Below are 26401 nucleotides of genomic sequence, written 5' to 3' on the forward strand. Positions count from 1 at the left end.
TAAATTTAATCAGTGAAATAAAAGAAAATTCTTTATATATATATATATATATATATATATATATATATATATATATATATATATATATATATATATATATATATATATATATATATATATATATATATATATATATATATATATATATATATATATATATATATATATATATATATATATATATATATATATATATATATATATATATATATATATATATATATATTTTATATATATATATTTTATTTATATATATATATTTTATTGTTTTGTTTTTATTTTTTGCGAAATAAATTTAATCACTGAAATAATTTAAATATTTTCCGATTAAACTGTGTTGTGCAACTTAACAAACGTCTACATTTCTTTTAATTCCATATATCCAATATCGCTGTAGGGTTACCATGTCCAAAAAAAAACGTTTTGTTTTTAAAGTAATTAAAAATAAGAAAATTTTATTAAAAAATTCATATAGTGAAAATTGTATAAGAAATTATCTATAGGGAAAAGTTTACAATAACTTTTGCAATAAAGATAATGTTATAAATATCTTTGAATTGAGTTAATTTCATGGAAATATTATAATAAATTGTCATTGTTTTATAAAAAATTGTTGTTTATAAAAAATTTCTGTACAGAAAAAAAAAAACAAATATATATATATATATATATATATATGTATGTATATATATATATATATATATATATATATATATATATATATATATATATATATATATATATATATATATATATATATATATATATATATATATATATATATATATATATATATATATATATATATAGATATATATAAATATATATATATATATATATACTATAGAAAAATTTGTGTTAATTTTTCTATATAGACATTTTTTTATAAAATTTTCTCTGTAGGCATTTTTGAAGAAATTTTCCCTATATTTTCAGTAAACAATTTTCCCTAAACTTTTTACAAATCATATCCAAGATTATCCTATAAATAATCTTTTATTAACTATTCTCTATAGAAAATTTTTTATAAAATTTTCTGTATAGAAACATTTTTATAAAATTTTTCTCCATAGCAAATTCTTTACAAAATGTTTCTCTATATAACTTTTTATAGAAGTTTCTATACAGTAAATTTTTTATAAAATTTTCTCTAATTTTTTTAAGAAAATCTCTTTTAAATTTTTTTCTATAAAAAATATTTTATACAATTTTCACTATAGAACAATTTGTGTTAAATTTTCTATATAGATTTTTTTTAATTTTCTCTGTAGGCATTTTTTTTTTAATTTTCCCTACACAGAAAAAAATATCACCAGAATATTTCCAATTAAAATGTTAATTGAAGTTGAATGTTTTTTCAATTAATAAATTAATTGATACAATTAACTTTTTAATCAAGATAGAAACATTAGGTTAATTAAGTCAATGATTGAAAATTTTAAAATTTTTAATTAAAAAATTAATTGATGGAATTAACTTTTTAATCAAATTCAGAAGACTAAGTCAGTTAAAAAAAGTGATGAACATTTCTTAATCAAAATAAAAACTCTAAGCCAATTCAGAAAGTAGTTGAAAATAGTTACCTTTTTAAATAAAAAAATTAATTGTGGTTTGCATTCAACATCAATTAAATTTTTAATTGAATCAATTAAAAAATTAATTGAAAATTGCTAATGACATCAATTAATTTTTTAATCAAGGTTTTTTTCTATGCCCAATTAAAACTGTGATTGATACTATCATTTTCGTGATTGAAGACATTTCAATTAAAAAATTAATTGGATCAATTAATTTCGTGATTGAATCAGAAAAATATTTTTTTGTGTGTATAGAAAGATTTTTATAAATCATATCCTTATAAACATTTTTCTTTATATTTCTGTTATGAATTTTTCTCCATAAAAAATTTGTGTAAAGTTTACTCTATAAAAAATTGTTTACAATTTTCTCTATAGATTTTTTTTATAATTTTTTTTCTATAAAAAAATCTTTAAGAAAATGTTAACTATAGAAACATTTTTGTGAAATTTTCTATATGGACAATTTCTTATAAAAATTTCTCTGTAGACATTTTTTAAGAAATTTTCTCTATAAACAATTTTTATCAAATTTCGTCTGTAGAAAAATGCTAACAATATTATCTCCATTAAACAATTAAAAAAAATTTTCTATAAAAAAATGTTTACTGTTTATACAATTTTCTCTATAATTTTTTTTTTTATAAATTGTTCTCTATTTTGTTTATAAAGTTTTCTTTATAGAAAAGTTTTAATAAAATTTATCTATGGAATTTTTTATAAAATTTTCTGTACAGAAAAATTTGGGTAAAATTTTCTGTATAATTTTTTATTTAAGTTTTTCTATAGACATTTTTTATAAAACAATAACAATTTATTATAATATTTTCATAAAATTAACTCAATTCAAAAATATATATAACATTATCTTTATTGCAAAAGTTATTGTAAACTTTTCGCTATAGATAATTTCTTATAAAATTTCCACTATATGAATTTTTTTAATAAAATTTTCTTATTTTTAATTACTTTAAAAACAAAACGTATTTTTTTTAGACATGGCAACCCTACAGTGATATTGGATATATGGAATTAAAAGAAATGTAGACGTTTGTTAAGTTGCACAACACAGTTTAATCGGAAAATATTTAAATTATTTCACTGATTAAATTTATTTCGCAAAAAAATAAATAAAAACAAAACAATAAAGCCCCCACCAGACGAAAAAGTCTTTTCGATCCATTACAGAAGGTTGTTTGTGTATGCTGGTGGTGGCGGTGGTAGAATATTGGCAGCACATAGGTGATACGAGTACAACTGATAAAGCCAACAAGGTATAATAGTCGTTGGTGGTTAAGGTCTGGTTGGTGGTCGTCTGGTGGTTTGGTCATAAGTCGATATAGTCGTTGTAATTGAATAAAGTCAATTGTTGATTTTGATTGGTGTCGTTATAAGCCACAGCAGCAGTAAGTGTAGGTGTCAATACCACGAAATTATCAAGTGAACTGAAATGCCACCCAATTTGAGAGACAATGAAATAAACAAAACACGCATGCAGATATGTGAATGTGCATTTTTTTATGTCACAAAGGTGTATGGCATATGCAAGATATTATGGGGATGAATTTATCCCAGTAAAAAAAAGAGTTTTCAGAAAAGTAGTTTAGTAGGTTGGTTGGATCATCTCCAATGAATTTTACATAGACAATTAGTCGGAATTACTCCGTTTTGGGATCCTTTGAAGTTCAACGATGAAATTTAAAAATATTGGGAAAAATTGTTCACTAATTTTCTTTTTTATTTTCATCAATTTTTTGTTTCATTTTTATTTTCATATTACCCGATTTTTACAATTAGAATAACTTTTTCCTCCTGATCGGTAGTTACAACTGGGTATGTTGACTTTAAATGAAATGTTTATGAAGCAACATCCAAGTTTATATTTGCTAGGTATAAAGATTGTAGTAGAAACCGACAACTGAAAATAAATTTCATGGAAATTTTCTACAAAAATAAAATTTATTATAAATTTTCTATAGAAATGAAATTTCATTGGCAATTTCTATAGAAAAGAATGTGATCGAAATTTTTAATAGAAACAAAATTTCTTCAAAATTTTATTTAAAAATATATTTTTAATAGAAATAACAATTTTATCGAAATTTTCTACGAAAATAAAATGTCTTTATTGATGTCAGCTTAAAACCATGTCTTGTCTAAACTACAAGAGTAGCTTAACTACCAGAGGAAAAGTATGTTTGTCAAATTTATTTGAGCAAAGCAATTTAGACTAGAAGATGTTTGGATGGACGAACGTTTCGGTATTACCACATTTCTCATCAGCAATCGGTTATCAGAATTTCGTCTAAATTTTCTATTGAAATAAAATTTACTTAAAATTTTTAATAAAAAAAATTTCGTTGAAATTTTTTATAAAAATAAAATTTAGTCTACATTTTTCTTAGAGATATTAAAAAAACACACAATTTTGTCGAAATTTTTAATAAAAACAAAATTTTGTAGAAACAAAATTCGAATTCTTCTATAGAAATAAAATTTCTTTGAAATGTTCTATACAAATAAAATTTCGTCGCAATTTTCTATAGAAATAAAAAAAATCGAAATTCTCTATAAAATTTCGTCAAAATTTCTATAGAAATAAAATTCCGTTGAAATTTTCAATAGAAATAAAATTTCGTCGAAATTTTATATAGAAATAAAATTTCGTCGAAATTTCCTATAGAAATAAAATTTCGTCGAAATTTTCTATAGAAATAAAATTTCGTTGAAACTTTCTATAGAAATAAAATTTCGTCGAAATTTTTCATAGAAATAAAATTTCGTGGAAATTTTTTATAAAAATGAAATTTTGTCGAAAGTTTTTATAAAACTAAAATTTCATCGAAATTTTCTATAGAAATAAAATTTTGTCGATATTTTTTATAGAAATAAAATTTTGTCGATATTTTCTATAGAATTTCTATAGAAATAAAATTTCGTCGAAATTTTATATAGAAAAAAAATTCGCCGAAATTTCTATAGCAAAAATTCCGAAGAAATTTCTATAGAAATACAATTTCGTTGAAGTTTTCTGTATAAGTAAAATTTCGTCGAAATCTTCTATAGTAATAAAATTTCGTTGAAATTTTCTATATAAATAAAATTTCGTTGAAATTTTCTATAGAAAAAAAATTTCATCGAAGTTTTCTATAGAAACAAAATTTCTTCGAAATTTTTTATAAAAATAAATAAAAAATAAATATAAAAATATAAAAATAAAATAAAAAATTTCGATAAAATTTTATTTTTATAAACAAAATTTTATCGAAATTTTTTATAGAAAATAAAATTTTGCCGAAATTTTCTACAGAAAAAATTTCGCCGAAATATCTATAGAAAAAAAATTTCGCCGAAATTTCGTTGAAATTTTTTATAGATATAAAATTTTGTGGAAATTTTTTTTTTTTAATGAAATCATCAAAATTTTCTATAGAAAAAAAAACATAATTCTATATAGCCCCCATATAAGCGACCCCCATATTTCAATTCTGACTCTCTACGTACCGTACAAAAGTCCATGTCGATTCGTAATTATTTGTAGACTTAAGGTTCAGTTACATACCACGCGTTAATGCGTCCGTTGATTGAAGAGTTGACTTTTCGCTTTGAAAGCAACAGTTTTGTTAGAGTGATTCAAATTGAAAAATATCAACGCTTCCATTAATGCACGGATTAACGCATGATATGCAACTCAACCTCTACCTATACATAACTTTTTGGAAGGTACATAAGATTCGGCCTGGCCGAACTTACGGCCGTATATACTTGTTTACAACTCGCTTTTTCCATATTTTTAACCCTGCTCCACACTGTGGAACAGGGTATTATAAGTTAGTGCATATGTTTGCAACACCCAGAAGGAGACGAGATAGACACATGGTGTCTTTGGCAAAAATGCTCAGGATGGGCTCCTGAGTCGATATAGCCATGTCCGTTTGTCCGTCTGTCCGTGAACACATTTTTGTAATCAAAGTCTTTTAGTCCAATCGACTTAAAATTTGGCACAAGTATGTGTTTTGGCTCGGAATAGATCCCTATTGATTTTGGAAGAAATCGGTTCAGATTTAGATATAGCTCCCATATATATATATATATATATATATATATATATATATATATATATATATATATATATATATATATATATATATATATATATATATATATATATATATATATATATATATATATATATATATATATATATATATATATATATATATATATATATATATATATATATATATATATATATATATATATATATATATATATATATACATACATACATATATATATATATATATATATATATATATATATATATATATATATATATATATATATATATATATATATATATATATATATATATATATATATATATATATATATATATATATATATATATATAGTCAAGTGTGCCAAATTTTATTGAAATCGGTTCAGATTTAGATATAGCTCCCATATATATCTTTCGCCCGATATCGACTAATACGGTCCCAGAAGCCTGAGTTTTACCCCAATTTGCTTGAAATTTTGCACAGGGAGTAGAATTAGCATTATAGCTATGCGTGCCAAATTTTATTGAAATCGGTTCAGATTTAGATATAGCTCCCATATATAGCTTTTGCCCGATTTACACTCATATGGCCACAGAGGCCAATTTTTTGCTCTGATTTAGTTGAAATTTTGCACAGGGAGTAGAATTAGCATTGTAGCTACGCGTGCCAAATTTGATTGAAATCGGTTCAGATTTAGATATAGCTCCCATATATATCGTTCGCCCGATTTACACTCATACGACCACAGTGGCCAATCTTTTACTCCGATTTAATTGAAAATTTGCACAGGGAGTAGAATTGGCATTGTAGCTATGCGTGCCAAATTTGGTTGAAATCGGTTCAGATTTAGATATAGCTCCCATATATAGCTTTCGCCCACACTCATATGACCACAGAGGTCAATTTTTAACTCCGATTTAGTTGAAATTTTGCACAGAGAGTAGAATTAGCATTGTTGCTATGCGTGCCAAATTTGGTTGAAATCGGTTCAGATTTAGATATAGCTCCCATATATATGTTTTTCTGATTTCGACAAAAATGGTCAAAATACCAACATTTTCCTTGTAAAATCGCCACTCCTTAGTCGAAAAGTTGTAAAAATGACTCTAATTTTCCTAAACTTCTAATACATATATATCGAGCGATAAATCATAAATAAACTTTTTCGAAGTTTCCTTAAAATTGCTTCAGATTTAAACGTTTCCCATATTTATTTTTTACTAACATTGTGTTCCACCCTAGTGCATTAGCCGACTTTAATTTTGAGTCTATAGATTTTGTAGAAGTCTATCAAATTCTGTCCAGATCGAGTGATATTTAAATGTATGTATTTGGGACAAACCTTTATATATAGCCCCCAACACATTTGACGGATATGATATGGTATCGAAAATTTAGATTTACAAAGTGGTGCAGGGTATAATATAGTCGGCCCCGCTCGACTTTAGACTTTCCTTACTTGTTAATGTGTAATTTTTTATGGATATAAAATTTCGTGGACATTTTTTATAAAAATGAAATTTCGTCGAAAGTTTTTATAAAAATAAAATTTCATCAAAATTTTCTATAGAAAATAAAAATTCGTCGAAATTTTCAATAGAAAATACAATTTCGCCGAAAATTTATATAGAAAAAAATTTTGTCGAAATTTTCTATAAAAAAAAATTCGTCGAAATTTTCTATAGAAAAAATTTCGCCGAAATTTTTTAGAAATAAAATCTCGTTGAAGTTTTCGGTTGTTGAAATCTTCTATCGTTGAAATCTTCTATAGTAATAAAACTTCATCGAAGTTATCTATACAAATGAAATTTCCTCAAAATTTTATATAGAAATAAAATTTCGTCAAAAATTTTTATAGAAATAAAATTTCGTGGATTTTTTTTTATAGAAACAAGATTTTGTCGAAATTTTCTATAGAAATAAAATTTTGTCGAAAGTTTGTATAAAAAATAAAATTCCATCGAAATTTTCTATAGAAAATAAACTTTCGCTGAAATTTTCTATACAAAATAAAATTTCGCTAAAATTTTTATAGAAATTAAATTTTGTTGGAGTTTTCTGTAGAGGTAAAATTTTTCTATAGAAATAAAATTTTGTCGAAAATTTCTATAGAAAAAAACTTCGTCAAAATTTTCTATAGAAAAAAATTTCGTCAAAATTTTCTATAGAAAAAAATTTCGTCAAAATTTTCGATAGAAACTAAATTTCTTCGAAATTTTTTTATAAAAATAAAATTTTATTGAAATTTTTGCAGGGTATAATATAGTCGGCCCCGCTCGACTTTAGACTTTCCTTACTTGTTAATGTGTAATTTTTTATGGATATAAAATTTCGTGGACATTTTTTATAAAAATGAAATTTCGTCGAAAGTTTTTATAAAAATAAAATTTCATCAAAATTTTCTATAGAAAATAAAAATTCGTCGAAATTTTCAATAGAAAATACAATTTCGCCGAAAATTTATATAGAAAAAAATTTTGTCGAAATTTTCTATAAAAAAAAATTCGTCGAAATTTTCTATAGAAAAAATTTCGCCGAAATTTTTTAGAAATAAAATCTCGTTGAAGTTTTCGGTTGTTGAAATCTTCTATCGTTGAAATCTTCTATAGTAATAAAACTTCATCGAAGTTATCTATACAAATGAAATTTCCTCAAAATTTTATATAGAAATAAAATTTCGTCAAAAATTTTTATAGAAATAAAATTTCGTGGATTTTTTTTTATAGAAACAAGATTTTGTCGAAATTTTCTATAGAAATAAAATTTTGTCGAAAGTTTGTATAAAAAATAAAATTCCATCGAAATTTTCTATAGAAAATAAACTTTCGCTGAAATTTTCTATACAAAATAAAATTTCGCTAAAATTTTTATAGAAATTAAATTTTGTTGGAGTTTTCTGTAGAGGTAAAATTTTTCTATAGAAATAAAATTTTGTCGAAAATTTCTATAGAAAAAAACTTCGTCAAAATTTTCTATAGAAAAAAATTTCGTCAAAATTTTCTATAGAAAAAAATTTCGTCAAAATTTTCGATAGAAACTAAATTTCTTCGAAATTTTTTTATAAAAATAAAATTTTATTGAAATTTTTTATTTAAATAAAGTCTTGTGGAAATTTTCTATAAAATAAAATGTTATGGAAATTTTTATAAAAAATTAAAATTTCATCAAAATTTTCAATAGAAATGAAAGTTTCTACAGAAATAATATTTCGGCTGAAATCCGAAATTGGATATTTTTGTCTGAATTTGTATTTTTTACTCAAAAGAAATAAAAACTTGTTTTTATTTTTTAATTTATTTGCAATTGTTGCCTTTTCGGAGTGCTTGCTATTAAATGAACTACTCCTTTATTTTGTTTAAACTCATCATCAAATACGTTCTTTTATCCAATCATTAAACATTGTGATTCTGGTATAGACATCAAGACCATCTGAACCACATTTGTATCTACCATATGAGACAATGCCAACTTGTATCATTTCATCGTTACGTGTCATAGCCAAAGGACCACCAGAATCTCCCTAAAAATGGATTTATAGCAAAATCGTCATATCTCAATTTGTATACTTACAGCACATGCTCCAGTTCCTCTTTTTGATATAGCACATATCTCCGTTTCCGTCAATTGTATAATTTTTTTCTTACAATCTTTATTGCTTATGGTTTTGAAATTTAACATTTTCAATTCGTTGGGATAATGAGGAGATTTTCTAGAATGTTTGGTAGAACCCCATCCAGTCAAAATGGTGTTCTCTCCAACACCCACTTCCTCGGTGTAATTCACATTGATAGCACCAATGCGTTTGCCATCTAAAATCAAAGGGGGTTCAATATTCAAAATGGCTATATCATTCCCACGGACGGGTTCATAGTCCTCATGGACATCAATATGTGTGACCTGAGATCTTAAACCCTCATCGGATTTCAAATTTGTTATACCAGCGACAATGGAAAATTTCTCTGGACTATGACCAACAACACAATGTGCTGCTGTTAGAATACGATTGGGAGTTATTATGGAACCACCACAGAAATGACGATGGGTATTGTTGTAGAAATATTGCAAAGAGATCTGATACATGATATATTCCCCATCGGGGACATTTGTCCCACCCACTATGCGATCTTGAGAGTTTGCAGTTTTATCCAAATCAGCAAAATAAGCATCCACTGGAAAAATATTAAATTATTATTATGAACATTTATTTTTCTTTCGTTTTCGTACAATCCCATCGCTCTGTCTCTGCCACCGTGGTAGAGGCTCTTAAAAATGTTAGTAGGAAAATTAATTTCAACGGCTCCATTGACATACTCGTATTATTGGCGTTTTTCAGCTACTAAATTGCTTTGGGCTCCTTGCTTATATAGCAGTGATTTTTGTCCTTTTTGCGAAGGCATTAAATAATTACTCGAAATCAAATGCTAGAATAGAATTAAAGAATTTAATTAGAGAATTTGTTCGATAAAATTTAATCGTTCATTTGAATTGTCTATTATTTACAATTCCAAACTTCTATGAGATAAAGCTTTACATTCAGTTGCTTAGTAGTTTACTGGAAAATATTTCCAATTCGTATTATCAATGCTAAATATTGAATTATAGAGTTCGAAGCCCTGTCTTTAGATTTAGACCTTCCCAGCAAAGACTGTTTAAGTACTTGAGTCGGGAAATGGGTTTTTACCAAAAGAACTTGTGTAATATCCTCCGTAGGTTTGGAAATAACGGTTTACAATCTATAACTGTACGCAGAGAAGGGTACACACAAACAAATTTTTTTCAGATTCAATCACAAAATTAATTGATCCAATTAATTTTTTAATTGAAATGTCTTCAATCATGAAAATTATAGTATCAATCACAGATTTAATTGGGTATAAAAAAATTGCTTGATTAAAAAATTAATTGATTTCAATAGCAAATTTCAATTAATTTTTTAATTGATTCAATTAAAGTTTTAATTGATGTTGATTGCAAAATTCAATTAATTTTTTTATTAAAAACGAAACTATTTTTAATCGCTATAGTATATTTCAATGAGTTTCTATAATTATTTTCAATAATTTTTAGTTTGATTTAAAAATTCATAGTTTCAATTTCTTTTAATTAAGATTAAAAAACAAAAAAATATCCAGTATTAAGTGTCTTACTCTTCCTACACAGAAAAAAATTTCACGAAAATTTTTCCAATTAAAATCTTAATTGAGTTTTAAAAAATATTCAATTAAAAATTTAATTGAATCAACAAATTTTTTAATTGAAATAAAAATCAATCACACAAATTAATAGTATCAATTAATTTTTTAATTGGATCAATTAATTTTTTAATTGATACTATCATTTCTGTGATTGAAGACATTTCAATTAAAAAATTAATTGGATCAATTAATTTCGTGATTGAATCAGAAAAATATTTTTTTGTGTGTAGTTTGATTAAAAAGTTAATTGTATCAATTAATTTTTTAATTGAAAATATAAAAAATGTCAATCATTGACTTAATTGACTTAATTTTTCCAGTTTGATTAAAAGGTTAATAGTAACAATTAATTTTTTAATTGAAAAAGTTTTCAACTTCAATCAACTTTTTAATTGGGAATATTTTGGTGATATTTTTTTCTGTGTACATTGATAATCTCAAACATGTTTCAAGGGAAAAGTGTGTGTATGCGTGTCTTTTTTTTTTTTTTGGACGAGGAACATATATTATGTTTGTCGCAAGCATGTTATCTTCCCGGATATTATGTATCTTATTTCGACAATCTTGTCTTTGTTTAGCGAGAAAGCAACATATTTACCGCATAAATTTCAATGTCTGCATGCATACCTGGAATGGTAATTCTACTCTTTGTACAAAATTTAAGGAAAATCGGGGTAAAATGTTTACCTCCGGTGGTCATATACATAAGTGTAAATCACGCATAAAATATATATGAGAGCCATATCTAAATGTGAACCGATTTCATATAAATTTGACATGCTTAGTAAAATTTTATTTGTACTCTGTGTGAAAAATTTTACGAAAATCAGACTGAAATTTTGACTTACATATGGGAGCTGTATTTAAATCTGAACCGAAATTTAGCATCCCTTTTATACCCTCCACCATAGGATGGGGGTATATTAACTTTGTCATTCCGTTTATAACACATCGAAATATTGCTCTAAGACCCCATAAAGTATATATATTCTGGGTCGTGGTGAAGTTCTGAGTCGATCTGAGCATGTCTGTCCGTCCGTCCATCCGTCCGTCCGTCTGTTGAAATCACGCTAACTTCCGAACGAAACAAGCTATCGACTTGAAACTTGGCACAAGTAGTTGTTATTGATGTAGGTCGGATGGTATTGCAAATGGGCCATATCGGTCCACTTTTACGTATAGCCCCCATATAAATGGACCCACAAATTTGGCTTGCGAAGGCTCTAAGAGAAGCAAATTTCATCCGATCTGGCTGAAATTTGGTACATAGTGTTAGTACATGGTCTCTAACAAACGTGCTAAAATTGGTCTACATCGGTTCATAATTATATATAGCCCCCATATAAACCGATCACCCGATTTGGCTTGTGGAGCCTCTAAGAGAAGCAAATTTCAACCGATCCGGCTGAAATTTGGTACATGGTGCTAGTACAAGGTCTCTAACAACCATGCAAAAATTGGTCCACATCGGTCCATAATTATATATAGCCCCCATATAAACCGATCCCCAGATTTGGTTTGCGGAGCCTCTAAGGGAAGCAAATTTCATCTGATCCGGCTGAAATTTGGTACATGGTGCTAGTACGTGGTCTCTAACAACCATGCAAAAATTGGTCCACATCGGTCCATAATTATATATAGCCCCCATAACGACTTGAAACTTGGCACAAGTAGTTGTTATTGATGTAGGTCGGATGGTATTGCAAATGGGCCATATCGGTCCACTTTTACGTATAGGCCCCATATAAATGGACCCATAAATTTGGCTTGCGAAGGCTCTAAGAGAAGCAAATTTCATCCGATCTGGCTGAAATTTGGTACATAGTGTTAGTACATGGTATCTAACAAAAGTACAAAAATTGGTCTACATCGGTTCATAATTATATATAGCCCCCATATAAACCGATCACCAGATTTGACCTCCGCAGGCTCTTGGAAGACCAAAATTCATCCGATTCTGTTGAAATTTGGTACGTGAGGTTAGTATATGGTATCCAACAACCATGTAGGAATTGGTTCATAGCATTCCATAATTATATATAGCCCCCATATAAACCGATCCCCAGATTTGACCTCCGGTGCCTTTTGTAGAAGCAAAATTCATCCGATCTGATTGAAATTTGGTAACTGGTGGTAGTATATGATATTTAACAACCATGCCAAAAGTGGTCCATATCAATCCATAATCATATATAGGCCCCATATAAACCGATCCCGAGATTTGGTTTTGGAAGAGCAAATTTCATCCGAGTCAGTTGAAATTTGATACATTGTTCTAGTATATGGCCGTTAACAACCATGCCTAACTAGGTCCATATCGGTCTATAGTTATATATAGCCCTCAGATAAATCGATCCCTAATCACACAAAAATTGGTCCATATCAAGTTCATAATTCTATATAGCTCCCAAATAAGCGACCCCCATATTTCAATTCTGGCTCTCTACGTGCCGTGCAAAAGTCCATATCGATTCGTAATTATTTGTAGACTTACCTATACATAACTTTTTTGTCTAATATATACCACTTATGGACTAACTCACAATTTAGAAAACGATGTTAAGAAGTTTTAAGATACCACAACCCAAGTAATTCGATTGTGGATGACATTCTTTCGTAGAAGTTTCTACGTAATCCATGGTGGAGGGTACATATGATTCGGCCTGGCCGAACTTACGGCCGTATATACTTGTTTTAATATCATAAAAACCGGTTTTCGATTTTTTTTTATTTTCAATGTAAACTGAAATAAGAAAACATCCCGAATGTATTTTCTGCTGCACACTTCCAACTCGTTTCTGAATACTTTCAAAATAGTATACGTCCAAGATGTCATATAAAATACGTTGGTTTTCCAAAGAAATCCCAGAGATATTTCAATGAAATTTAAGCTAATCGTCCTTGTACATTTAGGAGCATATATTTTGTCAACAAAATCTATTGTATTTCTTACGTTATTAATATTCGACTTAATTTGGTGTACCTTTCTGTAGAAAATGAGCTCTGTTTGTGAATATTTTGAAAAACCACAAAATGATCCTTCAAAAGCCAAATGCAAGAAAATGTTTAGTTATCGAGACTCTTCAACACCGTCTTTAATATAACATTTCGGAAATATTTACAAAAAGCAAATGGGACCACCAATAAAAAAAACATCATTTTAATATTTATCTACGTTATTGTTACCGCAATTACAGCCAAGGAATTTAATTTTTACATTAAAACATTGCAGCAGTTTTCCTTCATTTAGCGTTATTGCTACTTTTGGGGAAAAAAACCGGTTGGACCGGTTATGCCGGTTATTTAATTTTTAAAACAATGCCCACCGGTTTAAAAAAATTGTCCGCTTTTTTTAGAACCGAGAAAACCCGACTTTAAAAAAATACGGATTTTTATCACTTTATATGTCATATAGTAACAAGTATATACAACAGTAAGTTCGGCCGGGCCGAATCTTAAATACCCACCACCATGAACCAAATATTAGGGTTTCCTTTGAAATTTCAAGAAGGCTTGAGGTCTTGAGAACACTTCTCGAAGATAAATTTAAAGATTTCACCTATGAGGACTATATCAGATTCTGGATTTATAAGAACCATTTTTGTTTGAGTTTTAGAGGAATCATTAACATCTCTTGTAAGTGTGCAAGAAAATTATAAAATAACGTCTTGATTTGAAATCTTAAATCTGTAGATTTTCACCCGAGAAGTAAAATCTGGAAATTTTACATTGAGTTTCAATCAATTTTCATGATCAGTGCGCCTTCTATACCCTCAAGAAGTGAAGTCGGTCTATATGGAGGCATTACCAAATGGACCGATAAAAACTTAATCCGATACACGTTTTTGTGAGACTAAACTACCCGAATATTTACAATTTCAGGCAAATCGGATAAAAACTACGGTTTCTAGAAACCCAAGGAGTTAAATCGGGAGATCGTTCTTATGGGGGCTATACTAAAATATGGACCAATACTCACCGTTTTCGGCACATCTCTTTATGGCCCGAAAATACCTCTAAATTTCCAATTTCAGGCAAATTGGATAAAAATTTCGCATTCTAGAAGCCCAAGATGTAAAATCGGGATATCGGTCTATATGGGGGCTATACCAAAACATGGACCGATACTTACCATTTCTGGCATACCTCTTTATGGTCCTAAAATACCTATAAATTTCCAATTTAAGGCAAATTGTATATAAACTACGGATTCTATAAACCCAAGATATAAAATCGGGAGATCGGTCTATATGGGGGCTATATCAAAACATGGAACGATACGGACCATTTTCGGCACACCTTTTGATGGTCCCCAAGTACCCCTAGATTTTCAATTTCAGGCAAATTGGATAAAAACTACGGTTTCTATAAGCCCAAGACCCCAAATCGGGAGGTTGGTTTATATGGGGACCATACCAAAACATGGACCGATGCTCACTATTTGTGGTACACCTCTTTACGGTTCTAAAGTACCTCTCGATTTCCAATTTCAGGTAAATTGGATAAAAACTGCGGTTTCTATAAGCCCAAGACCCCAAATCGGGAGATCGGTCTATATGGGGGCTATAGCAAAATATGGACCGATACTCACAATTTTTGGCACACATATTTGTGGTCCTACAATACCTCTAGATTTCCAATTTCAGGTAAATTGAATAACAACTGCGGTTTCTATATGCCCAAGAAATAAAATCGGGAGATCGGTCTATATGGGGGCTATACCAAAACATGGACCGATACTCACCATTTTTTAGCACACCTATTTATGGTCATAAAATACCTCTAGATTTCAAATTTCAGACAATTCTGGCATACCTCTTTATGGTCCTAAAATACCTATAAATTTCCAATTTAAGGCAAATTGTATATAAACTACGGATTCTATAAACCCAAGATATAAAATCGGGAGATCGGTCTATATGGGGGCTATATCAAAACATGGAACGATACGGACCATTTTCGGCACACCTTTTGATGGTCCTCAAGTACCCCTAGATTTTCAATTTCAGGCAAATTGGATAAAAACTACGGTTTCTATAAGCCCAAGACCCCAAATCGGGAGGTTGGTTTATATGGGGACCATACCAAAACATGGACCGATGCTCACCATTTTTGGTACACCTCTTTACGGTTCTAAAGTACCTCTCGATTTCCAATTTCAGGTAAATTGGATAAAAACTGCGGTTTCTATAAGCCCAAGACCCCAAATCGGGAGATCGGTCTATATGGGGGCTATACCAAAACATGGACCGATACTCACAATTTTTGGCACACATATTTGTGGTCCTACAATACCTCTAGATTTCCAATTTCAGGTAAATTGAATAACAACTGCGGTTTCTATATGCCCAAGAAATAAAATCGGGAGATCGGTCTATATGGGGGCTATACCAAAACATGGACCGATACTCACCATTTTTTAGCACACCTATTTATGGTCATAAAATACCTCTAGATTTCAAATTTCAGACAATTGGATAAAAACTACGAATTCTATAAGCCCAAGACCCCAAATCGGGAGGTCGGTTTATATGGGAACTATATCAAAACCTAGACCTATATAGCCCCTCTTCGAACTTGACCTGTCTGCATACAAAAGACGAGTTTGTGCAAAATTTCACCGCGTGATTACAACAGACAGACAGGCAGACAGCCAGACAGACAGACGGACATCGTTATATCGTCTTAGAATTTCTCCCTGATCAAGAATATATATACTTTATATAGTCGGAAATCGATATTTCGATGTGTTACAAACGGAATGACAAACTTATTATACCCCCGTCACCATTCTATGGTGGTGGGTATAAAAAGATCCCATAATGGTATAAAATCATAAACATTTTCCTTGTGCAAAATTTCTATTAAAGTTCTTTTGTGATAATAACTAAGATAATTTCTATCAAACATAATATATCTTCCATCCAGTATTGTTATCTATATAAAATATCTACATATGATATTAATCGTCAAGACGTTCTTTAATCCAATCCGTGAACATTGTAACTCTGGTATAAACATCTGGGGCACTGGAAGCACAAAATGCTGTACCATAGGAAACTATACCAACTTGCAATAATTGATCATCACGACGCATAATCAAGGGACCACCAGAGTCACCCTAGAAATAAAATGAAAAAATACAAAATTAATTCATATGCTTCGCATGCGCTCGCATAGAACTCACATTGCAAGCTCCCTTGCCAAAACGTTCTGCAGCACATATTTCCGTATCGGATAAATCGGTCATCGTTTGCTTACATTTCTCATTGGTAATAGTTTTATAATCGATTTTTTGCAATCTATTAGGATATCTAGCCAATATACCATTACCAAAATGATGCACTGAACCCCAGCCGGTTAAGAGAACTGGTTGACGATCACCAACCTTTTCGGTGCTACTAACATCTATTTTATCCAAACGTTGACCATCCAATTCAAAAGGTGGATCCACACTTAGTATGGCTATATCACTACTCTTGAGCGGCACATAGTTTTTATGGTAATCAATATTGGTTACTTGGGAACGAGAACCATCTTTGGCTCTGAGATCATTTACACCAGCTAACACTGTTAGTTTTTCAGCATCTTGACCAACGACACAATGGGCAGCAGTTAATATACGATTCGCTGAGATTATAGAACCTCCACAGAAATGGCGATAAGTTCCATCTTTGTTATACTGAAGAGATATTTGATAGGGTATATATTCTTCGTTGCCCACATTATAGCCTCCTACCACACGTTCCTCCGTATTGGGAATTTCATCCAATGCCTCGAAATAGGCTTCCACTACAAAAAAAGAAAATATATTATTTCCAACTCCTGAAATTAAAGAAACTACTTACAGTCCAATGGTCCTTCTGATGGATATTCTGAATAACATAGACCCACTACCAATGCCAAGAGGCCTACAATCTTAGCCTGAAAAAACATAGTGTTCAACCCTCCTTTACTACTTGGCTAATAACATTTGAAATGTCTAAGCTTTTCATTTATAGTTAAAGTTGGCTAGGCCCAACATTGATTTGAGGAAACCACCAATGGTTTCAAAACCCTAGGGGGTTCTTATCATAGTAAAAGACTCGTAATTTAAATTCCAATTCGAAATATTTTTGATTTCTTTCGTAATTGGGTCAAAACACATCCACTTACATATTCAGATGACCTTGAGTGTACATGTGACATGAAATCAGTGTTGCCAGGTTGGTCATTTTCACCCCAAATTTAGGGATTTTTTACACGTTTAGGGGGATTTGTAGGGGTAACATTTATTTGGGGGGTAAACAATTATTTTAGACCTTATAAAGTGGAGCAATTCTTAACAAAATTTGGAACAATTCTGAATGAATTCATGAATTTTGAGAAAACAAGTATATACGGCCGTAAGTTCGGCCAGGCCGAATCTTATGTACCCTCCACCATGGCTTGCGTACACTCAGAGAAGGAATATGATCACCTCAAACATGTTTCAAGAGCAAAATGTTATTTTTGTATGGTGACCATGTAACATGTTTGTCAATAAAATGTTATTTTCTCGTCAAATATTACCTACTAGCCGAAATCAGATACACGATTTCCGAGAAAATAACATGGTTGCGAAAACCATGTTACATGATCACCACCCAAAAATAACATTTTGCTCTTAAAACATGTTTGAGGTGATCATATTCCTTCTCTGGGTGTAGAAACTTCTACGAAAGACTGTCATCGACAATCGAATTACTTGGGTTGTGGTATCTTAAAACTTCTTAACATCGTTTTCTAAATTGTGAGTTAGACCGTACGTGGTATGTATTAGACAATACGTAGAGAGCCAGAATTGAAATATGGGGGTCGCTTATATGGGGGCTATATATAATTATGAACTTGATATGTACCAATTTTTGTGTGATTGGGGATCGATTTATCTGATGGCTATAAATAACTATAGACCGATATGGACTTAGTTAGGCATGGTTGTTAACGGCCATATACTAGCACAATGTACCAAATTTCAACTGACTCGGATGAAATTTGCTCCTCCAAGAGGCTCCAAAACCAAATCTCGGGATTGGTTTATATTGGGGCTATATATGATTATGGACTGGTATGGACCACTTTTGGCATAGTTTTTAAATATCATATACTACCACCACGTACCAAATTTCAACCAGATCGGATGAATTTTGCTTATCCAAAAGGCACCGGAGGTCAAATCTGGGGATCGGTTTATATGGGGGCTACATATAATTATGGACTGATATGAACCAATTCCTGCATTAGTGTTGGATACCATATACTAACTTCAGGTACCAAATTTCAACCGAATCGGATGAATTTTGCTCTTCCAAGAGGCTCCGGAGGTCAAATCTTGGGATCGGTTTATATAGGGCCTATATATAATTATGGACTGATTTCGACCAATTTTTGCATGGGTGTTTGAGGCCATATATTAACACCACGTACCAAATTTCAACTGAATGAGATGAAGTTTGGTCTTCCAAGAGGCTCCGCAAGCCAAATCGGGGGATCGGTTTATATGGGGGCTATATATAATTATGGACCGATGTGAACCAATTTTTGCATGGTTGTTAGAGACCATATATTTACACCATGTACCAAATTTCAGCCGGATCGGATGAAATTTGCTGCTCTTAGAGGCTCCGCAAGCCAAATCGGGGGATCGGTTTATATGGGGGCTATATATAATTATGGACCGATGTGAACCAATTTTTGCATGGTTGTTAGAGACCATATACTAACACCATGTACCAAATTTCAGCCGGATCGGATGAAATTTGCGTCTCTTAGAGGATTCGCAAGCCAAATTTGGGGGTCCGTTTATAAAGGGTGATACGGTCAAAATTTGGTCAAGGGAAAACGCGTGTAAATCGGTGAAATCGTTTATTTAAAAAATCAAATTAAATTTCTTTTTCAAGTTCAATTAGTATAAAATTCAGGAAAAATATTCAGTTAGGCTTTCGCTTTTCCAAATCCGAATTGCCGGGCCTCACGCTTGACACCTGCCATCAGATTTTGTACAGCCACCTTGTCCACCTTCGTCGCCGCAGAAAGCCAGTTTGCCTTGAACTACTGCTCGTCCTTAGCAGTTTTTTTTTTGGTATTCTTTAGGTTCCGCTCGACAATAGCCCAGTATTTCTCAATTGGGCGGAGCTCTGGCGTGTTGGGAGGGTTCTTGTCCTTGGGAACCACCTGCACGTTGTTGGCGGCGTACCACTCCATGGCCTTTTTACCGAAATGGCAAGATGCCAAATCCGGCCAAAACAGTACGGAACAACCGTGTTTCTTCAGGAAAGGCAGCAGACGTTTATTCAAACACTCTTTCACGTAAATTTCTTGGTTGACAGTCCCGGAAGCTATGAAAATGCTGCTTTTCAAGCCACAGGTACAGATGGCTTGCCAAACCAGATATTTCTTTGCGAACTTTGATAGTTTTATGTGCTTGAAAATATCTGCTACCTTTCCCCTTCCTTTTGCCGTATAAAACTCCTGTCCCGGAAGCTGCTTGTTGTCGGCTTTGACGTAGGTTTCGTCGTCCATTACCACGCAGTCAAACTTCGTCAGCATCGTCGTGTACAGCTTCCGGGATCGCGCTTTGGCCGTCGTATTTTGTTTATCATCGCGATTTGGAGTCACTACCTTCTTGTAAGTCGATAGTCCAGCTCGTTTTTTGGCTCGATGCACGGTTGTAGACGATACACCCAGCTTATTTGCGGCATATCGGAGAGAGAGGTTAGAGTTTCGCTTGAAACTACCGGCAACTCTCTTTGTCGTCTCAGCGGCTTCCGGTTTTCGATTTCCCCCCGATCCAGACTTCCTGGCTGTCGACAAACGTTCCCCAAACACTTTAGTTACATTTATAACGGTTGATTTGGCAACTTTTAGCGATTTTGCCAGCTTTGCGTGCGAGTAGCTCGGATTTTCGCGATGCGCGAGCAAAATTTTGATACGCTGCTCTTCTTGCTTGGACGGCATTTTGACAAAACCTTCAAAATGAGGTGTGTTCAGGTTTTTTAAATGCAAAATTGAAAGAAATACGTCAAGTTTATATTGACCAAATTTTGACCGTATCACCCTTTATGGGGGCTATACGTAAAAGTGGACCGATATGGCCCATTTGCAATACCGTCCGACCTACATTAGTAACAACTACTTGTGCAAAGTTTCAAGTCGATAGCTAGTTTCGTTCGGAAGTTAGCGTGATTTCAACAGACGGACGGACGGACGGACATGCTCAGATCGACTCAGAATTTCACCACGACCCAGAATATTTCATACATTTTGTCTGCTTTTTATATTGATATATATTTTGTATTATTATACCCATAGAAAAATTACTTTCCTCAGGAACGAAATTTTAGACAAATAAACCTCAATTTGTGGAAATTCTTTCTGTATATATATATATATATATATATATATATATATATATATATATATATATATATATATATATATATATATATATATATATATATATATATATATATATATATATATATATATATATATATATATATATATATATATATATATATATATATATATATATATCTTTGTGTTAAATTTAATTTGTAAAGTGTATCACTGCAGGAATTTTTAACGAAATTTGGGACTCCTTTTTGAACTATTTACATTCTTAAATTTTTGGGGGTTTTTGAAAAAAAGTCTAGACCAATTTAGGGGGAAGAATCAAAAATCATCTGGCCACACTGCATGAATTTTTCATGACCCACGGGACCAGGGTTGCCATTATTGGGTGATTTCCCGCAATATGTTATGAAGAATTTTCAGATGATCTGGAGAGTGCAGATATCAATGTGAAACAAAATTATCATGACTCGTGGAACCAGTGTTGCCAGTATAGAGGGGGGATTAGGAATTTTTCTTCAGGAGCTGGGACGACATTTTTGTGTTGGAGGCTTGGGAATGTGATGGAGAATTTTCAGATGGCCTGAAGAGTACAGGTATCCCTGTGACACAAAATGTTCATCAATCACGAAACCAGTATTGCCAGTATTGGGGGATTTTCTCGAAATTAGGAAGTTTTCTTCAGGAGCGGAGACGACATTTTTGTCTTAGGAGCTTGGGAATTTTATGGAGAATTTTAAGATGACATTGAGAGTTCAGTTATTCGTGTGACATAAAATTGTCATGACTCACGGAACCAGTGTTGCCAGTATTGGGCAATTTTCCTCAAATTAGAGGCATTTTTCCTGTAGTGGGGACGAAATTTTTGGGGCTTGGGAATTTGATGGAGAATTTTCAGATGACCTTGATTATTATTCGCGGAACCAGTGTTTATATATGTATAGGTAGAATTTTCTCCAAATTAGGAGTTTTTCTTCAGGAGCTGGGACAACGTTTTTGAGTAGGGGGCTTGGGAATTTGATGGGGAATTTTCAAATGACCTTGAGAGTACATGTATCCATGTGACAAGAAATGTTCATTACTCATGGAGCCAGTATTGCCAGTATATGGGGATTTTCTTCAAAATTATGGTTTTTTCAGGTGTAGGCGAGCTTAGGTGTTTGATGGGGAATATCCGAACCAGCGTTGCCTGTATAGGTGGAATTTTCTCCAAATTAGGATTTTTTCTTCAGGAGCTGGGGGCTTGGGAATTTGATGGGGAATTTTCAGATGACCTTGAGAGTACAGGTATCCATGTGAAAAAAAATTTTCATAATTCGCGGAACCAGTGTTGCCAGTATTAGGGAATTTTCCGTAAATTAGATTGCCAGTTTTGGTGATTTTCTCCAAAGTACGGTTTTTCCTTCAGGAGTGGAAATTAAATTTTTGAATTGTGGGATTGGCTATTTGATGGGGAATTTTCAGATGACCTTGAGAGTACAAGTATCCATGTGACAAGAAATGTTCATTACTCATGGAGCCAGTATTGGGGAATATCCGAAATCGTTGTGGGGATTTTTCGAAATCTAATATACCCGGCTTAGAATAATATGTATGTTTTCGTGTTAGGAGTTATCAGCTACCCTGTATATGTGTAGGTACTATACGCACATACAAAAAAAGTTTAAATTTTGAAGAGCTACACTCAAACAATGAACCCTCAAGGGCACTAAAGCCAATTTAAATCTATTTTAATTCATGTAATTTATTATGTTTTAGTAAAAAAATCTACAGTATCAGAACGTTTTTTTGCCTTTGCTCATTTTTGCTTGCCAAAACTACACAATTTCTTAAATTTTGTATATAAATGTGTCCATCATGAATTTCATATTTCGCTAAATATATTTTTGCAAATTTTACGATTTTTTATACCCTTCACTTTTGTGATCAAAGTCTAGGTCGCAGTTTTAGTCCAATCGGCTTCAAATTTAGCACAAATTTCTGTTTTGGGTCAAAATAGAACCCTATTGATTTTGGAAGAAATCGGTTCAATTTTAGATATATCTCCCATATATACCTTTCGCCCGATATGCACTTATATGGACCCAGAGATTTACGCTGATTTGCTAGAAACTTAACACTTAGTCGTCACGTGTGAGAAATTTGATTGAAATCGGTTCAAATTTAGATATAGCTCTCGTATATATATTTCGCCCGATATGCTCTTATATGGCCTCAGAAGCCAGAGTTTTACCCCAATTTGGTTGTCATTTCTCACTACAAGTACAATTAGTAGTGTATTCAAGTGCGGTAAATTTTTTTGAAATCGATTCAGATTTAGATATAGCTCCCATATATATTTTTCGCCCGATTTGCACTAATATGACCACAGAGGTCATATTAGTTCAGATTTCGATATAACTCCCGTTCAATAAGGTCCATCAGAGCTCGATATTAAATGGACTGACAACTCTCAATTTTGATCCAAGTATACTTAGGCTGTTAGACAAACTTCTAATGAACTTCTGGAACTTCGAATAGCGAAAATATTACCTAATCACTATAGTCAGGCTGAAATATTTGCAATAAAAGAGGTGGCAAATTGGCTGAGAAGTTATGTTCCAAAAATGTTGGCATTCATATATACTCAGACAGTCAACCTGCAATAAAATCCTTGGACTCTGTGTTCCTCAACTCGAAAACGGCCATCGACTGCCGCAATCTCTCAATGAGATTGCTGAGCAGCACAATATTAACCTAATACGTTATGGGTGTCTGACCATAGGAGCATACCGGGGAACTGCGAAGTGGATGAGTTAGCAAGGCTAGGGACTACCATACATAATCCAGGGAAACTAGAATCTTTTGGTATACCTGTGGCTACCTGCAAGCTATTACTGCCTGAGAAGGCAAATGATCGATGGGAAAATTGCAAGGGCTGTAACGAAACCAAGCTCCATTTAAACTTAAACCGCACACTAGATATGCTAGTGTTCTCAAGACGTAAGATATCACTCCTGATATCTGCTAAAACGGGTCGCCGCCTGAAAGTTGATTTTGCAAAAACTATTGGCGCGAAGTATAATGACTACTGTATAAGCTGGAGCCACCGTGGTGCAATGGTTAGCATGTCCGCCTTGCATACACAAGGTCGTGGGTTCGATTCCTGCTTCGACCGAACACCAAAATGTTTTCAGCGGTGGATTATCCCACCTCAGTAATGCTGGTGACATTTCTGAGGGTTTCAAAGCTTCTCTAAGTGGTTTCACTGCAATGTGGAACGCCGTTCGGACTCGGCTATAAAAAGGAGGTCCCTTGTCATTAAACTTAACATGGAATCGGGCAGCACTCAGTGATAAGAGAGAAGTTCACCAATGTGGTATCACAACGGACTGAATAGTCTAAGTGAGCCGATACATCGGGCTGCCACCTAACCTAACGTAACTGTATAAGCTGTCATGATGCGGAGGAAAATGAATCAATTAAACGTCTCTTGTGTGAGTATCGTGAAATTTATGTTAGGCGTAAGCGAAGTTTAGGGGCACCTGGAAAACATTAACATAAGCAGTCTGCTAATGTTTTTGGAACAATCTGGTTGGTTCAACAGAAGAAAATAATCGAGAAGGTTAAGCGGTTAAAACTAGAAGTGCCTATATGTAATAGGTACTTTTAGTTAATGTGGTATCACAATAGACTGAATAGTCGAACTGGGCCTCTAACTTAATCGGGCTTCCACTTTAACCTAACCTACATTTTTGGTAACGCTTTTTTGGTGAAATCGTTATTGAAGGGTACTTAAAATTCGGCCATAACAAACTGTCTATTAATTAATCATATTTACAGATACATTCTTTAACAATAAACCATCATAAAATACTATTTTATTTATTTTATTTGAAATTCATTTCATAGTTGACACTGACCCAAAAACTATCTATGCAATTTTTTTTATAAGCTTACAACATTCCTAATGATTTCGAATATAAATGCCTAGAATAGAATATGGAAACATATTATTCACACAGTATATTGCACGGAGTTATCGAAATTAAGAATTAAGAAAAAAATGAATTTAATACGATCGAAATTGTCTATAGTTTTGTTATTAGCAATATCTCTAATCTCTAAGGCTGAAAGTAATTATTTTAAAATAATCTAAAAGAAAATAAATTTACTCCATACTCTATTACTTTCGCACAACAGTCAATAATAGACCATGGCCAGAACGTATTGTTGGAGGTATGGATGTACAGCCGGATCAATATGTGGCTTATCAAGTTTCTTTACAATACTATATAAACTCCAGTGATACGCAAGTAGCAGGAGGAGGAGGAGGAGGAGGAGGAGGAGGAATAAGAAAATCGGGCTATAAACATTATTGTGGTGGTTCTATTATTTCTCGCCATCATATTCTAACTGCAGCTCATTGTTGCTATGGTTTTGATCCAAATCGTATGATCATTTTAGCCGGTATGATAGATCTAAGAGATCCTCTAGCTCAACGCTATCAAGTCGATAGCTATATAATACATCCGAATTATGTTGAATTAAGTTCCAGTGATATAGCTATTGTAAAACTATCAGAACCCATGGATCTGAATAATGTTACCGTGGCTAGTATAGACGTCACGACTAAACGACGTATTCCTGGTGGTGTTAATGTTACATTAACTGGTTGGGGTTTACGTGTTCCCTATCACATACAACTACCCATACCATGGCCTCTGCTACAGGAGCAATTGAATGCTATAGCATTACCAAACACCTTACAAATTGCCAATTTTGTAACCGTATCTGATTATGAGTGTAAACTTGTTATCGATATGTTAACGCCAACAGAGCTTTGTGTTACTGGTGAATTATTTAGAGGAGCATGTCCGGTAAGTAGTTTGCAAACACTTCTTTGATCATTTCAAATTTTTATCATAACTGTTTCCTATAGGGTGATTCTGGTGGTCCTTTGGTAATGCAAACTCGAAAGGGGTTACGTCAAGTGGGCATTGTCTCATATGGTTTATTTATATGTGGCGTTTTCAATACCATTGTTCCTGATGTCTATACAAGGATTTCAGAATTTTCAGATTGGATACAAGAAATAGTTAATTCAGAAACGTAATAAAAAATCTTATTGAGTACTAAACAGAAAAAAAAAAACAAATAAGGAAAGTATAAAGTCGGGCGGGGCCGACTATATTATACCCACTTTGTAGAT

General features: G+C 31.8%; 3 protein-coding genes across 3 annotated transcripts; 1 reads left to right on the top strand and 2 right to left on the bottom strand.

Annotated features, from left to right (window-relative positions):
• Positions 1-2834: 2834 nt before the first annotated feature.
• LOC142220517 (chymotrypsin-2-like) lies at positions 2835-26323 on the top strand. Its single transcript, XM_075289701.1, has 3 exons — positions 2835-2989; positions 25393-26069; positions 26132-26323. The coding sequence occupies exons 2-3, from the start codon at positions 25431-25433 to the stop codon at positions 26303-26305; spliced, it is 813 nt and encodes a 270-aa protein (XP_075145816.1). The 5' UTR covers positions 2835-2989; positions 25393-25430; the 3' UTR covers positions 26306-26323.
• LOC142222560 (chymotrypsin-2-like) lies at positions 9009-9950 on the bottom strand. Its single transcript, XM_075292765.1, has 3 exons — positions 9866-9950; positions 9212-9810; positions 9009-9161 (listed from the first exon to the last, which is right to left on the bottom strand). Exons 1-3 carry the CDS (start codon positions 9948-9950, stop codon positions 9009-9011), a joined length of 837 nt encoding a protein of 278 aa, XP_075148880.1.
• Positions 16679-17992, bottom strand: LOC142220516 (chymotrypsin-2-like). The gene is made up of 3 exons (XM_075289700.1): positions 17685-17992; positions 17024-17628; positions 16679-16957 (listed from the first exon to the last, which is right to left on the bottom strand). Exons 1-3 carry the CDS (start codon positions 17770-17772, stop codon positions 16799-16801), a joined length of 852 nt encoding a protein of 283 aa, XP_075145815.1. The 5' UTR covers positions 17773-17992; the 3' UTR covers positions 16679-16798.
• Positions 26324-26401: the final 78 nt, after the last annotated feature.

Source organism: Haematobia irritans, chromosome 1 (genome assembly GCF_050003625.1).
Source record: "Haematobia irritans isolate KBUSLIRL chromosome 1, ASM5000362v1, whole genome shotgun sequence".
NCBI lineage: Eukaryota > Metazoa > Arthropoda > Insecta > Diptera > Muscidae > Haematobia > Haematobia irritans.

Coding starts and splice junctions, on each gene's coding strand:
- LOC142222560 (XM_075292765.1), bottom strand. CDS start 9,950: ATGTCAATGGAGCCGTTGAAATTAATTTTCCTACTAACATTTTTAAGA. Junction 9,811..9,865: donor AGAGACAGAGCGATGGGATT/GTACGAAAACGA, acceptor ATATTTTTCCAG/TGGATGCTTATTTTGCTGAT. Junction 9,162..9,211: donor GAGGAACTGGAGCATGTGCT/GTAAGTATACAA, acceptor ATCCATTTTTAG/GGAGATTCTGGTGGTCCTTT.
- LOC142220516 (XM_075289700.1), bottom strand. CDS start 17,772: ATGTTTTTTCAGGCTAAGATTGTAGGCCTCTTGGCATTGGTAGTGGGT. Junction 17,629..17,684: donor ATCAGAAGGACCATTGGACT/GTAAGTAGTTTC, acceptor CTTTTTTTGTAG/TGGAAGCCTATTTCGAGGCA. Junction 16,958..17,023: donor TTGGCAAGGGAGCTTGCAAT/GTGAGTTCTATG, acceptor TTTTATTTCTAG/GGTGACTCTGGTGGTCCCTT.
- LOC142220517 (XM_075289701.1), top strand. CDS start 25,431: ATGGATGTACAGCCGGATCAATATGTGGCTTATCAAGTTTCTTTACAA. Junction 26,070..26,131: donor TATTTAGAGGAGCATGTCCG/GTAAGTAGTTTG, acceptor TGTTTCCTATAG/GGTGATTCTGGTGGTCCTTT.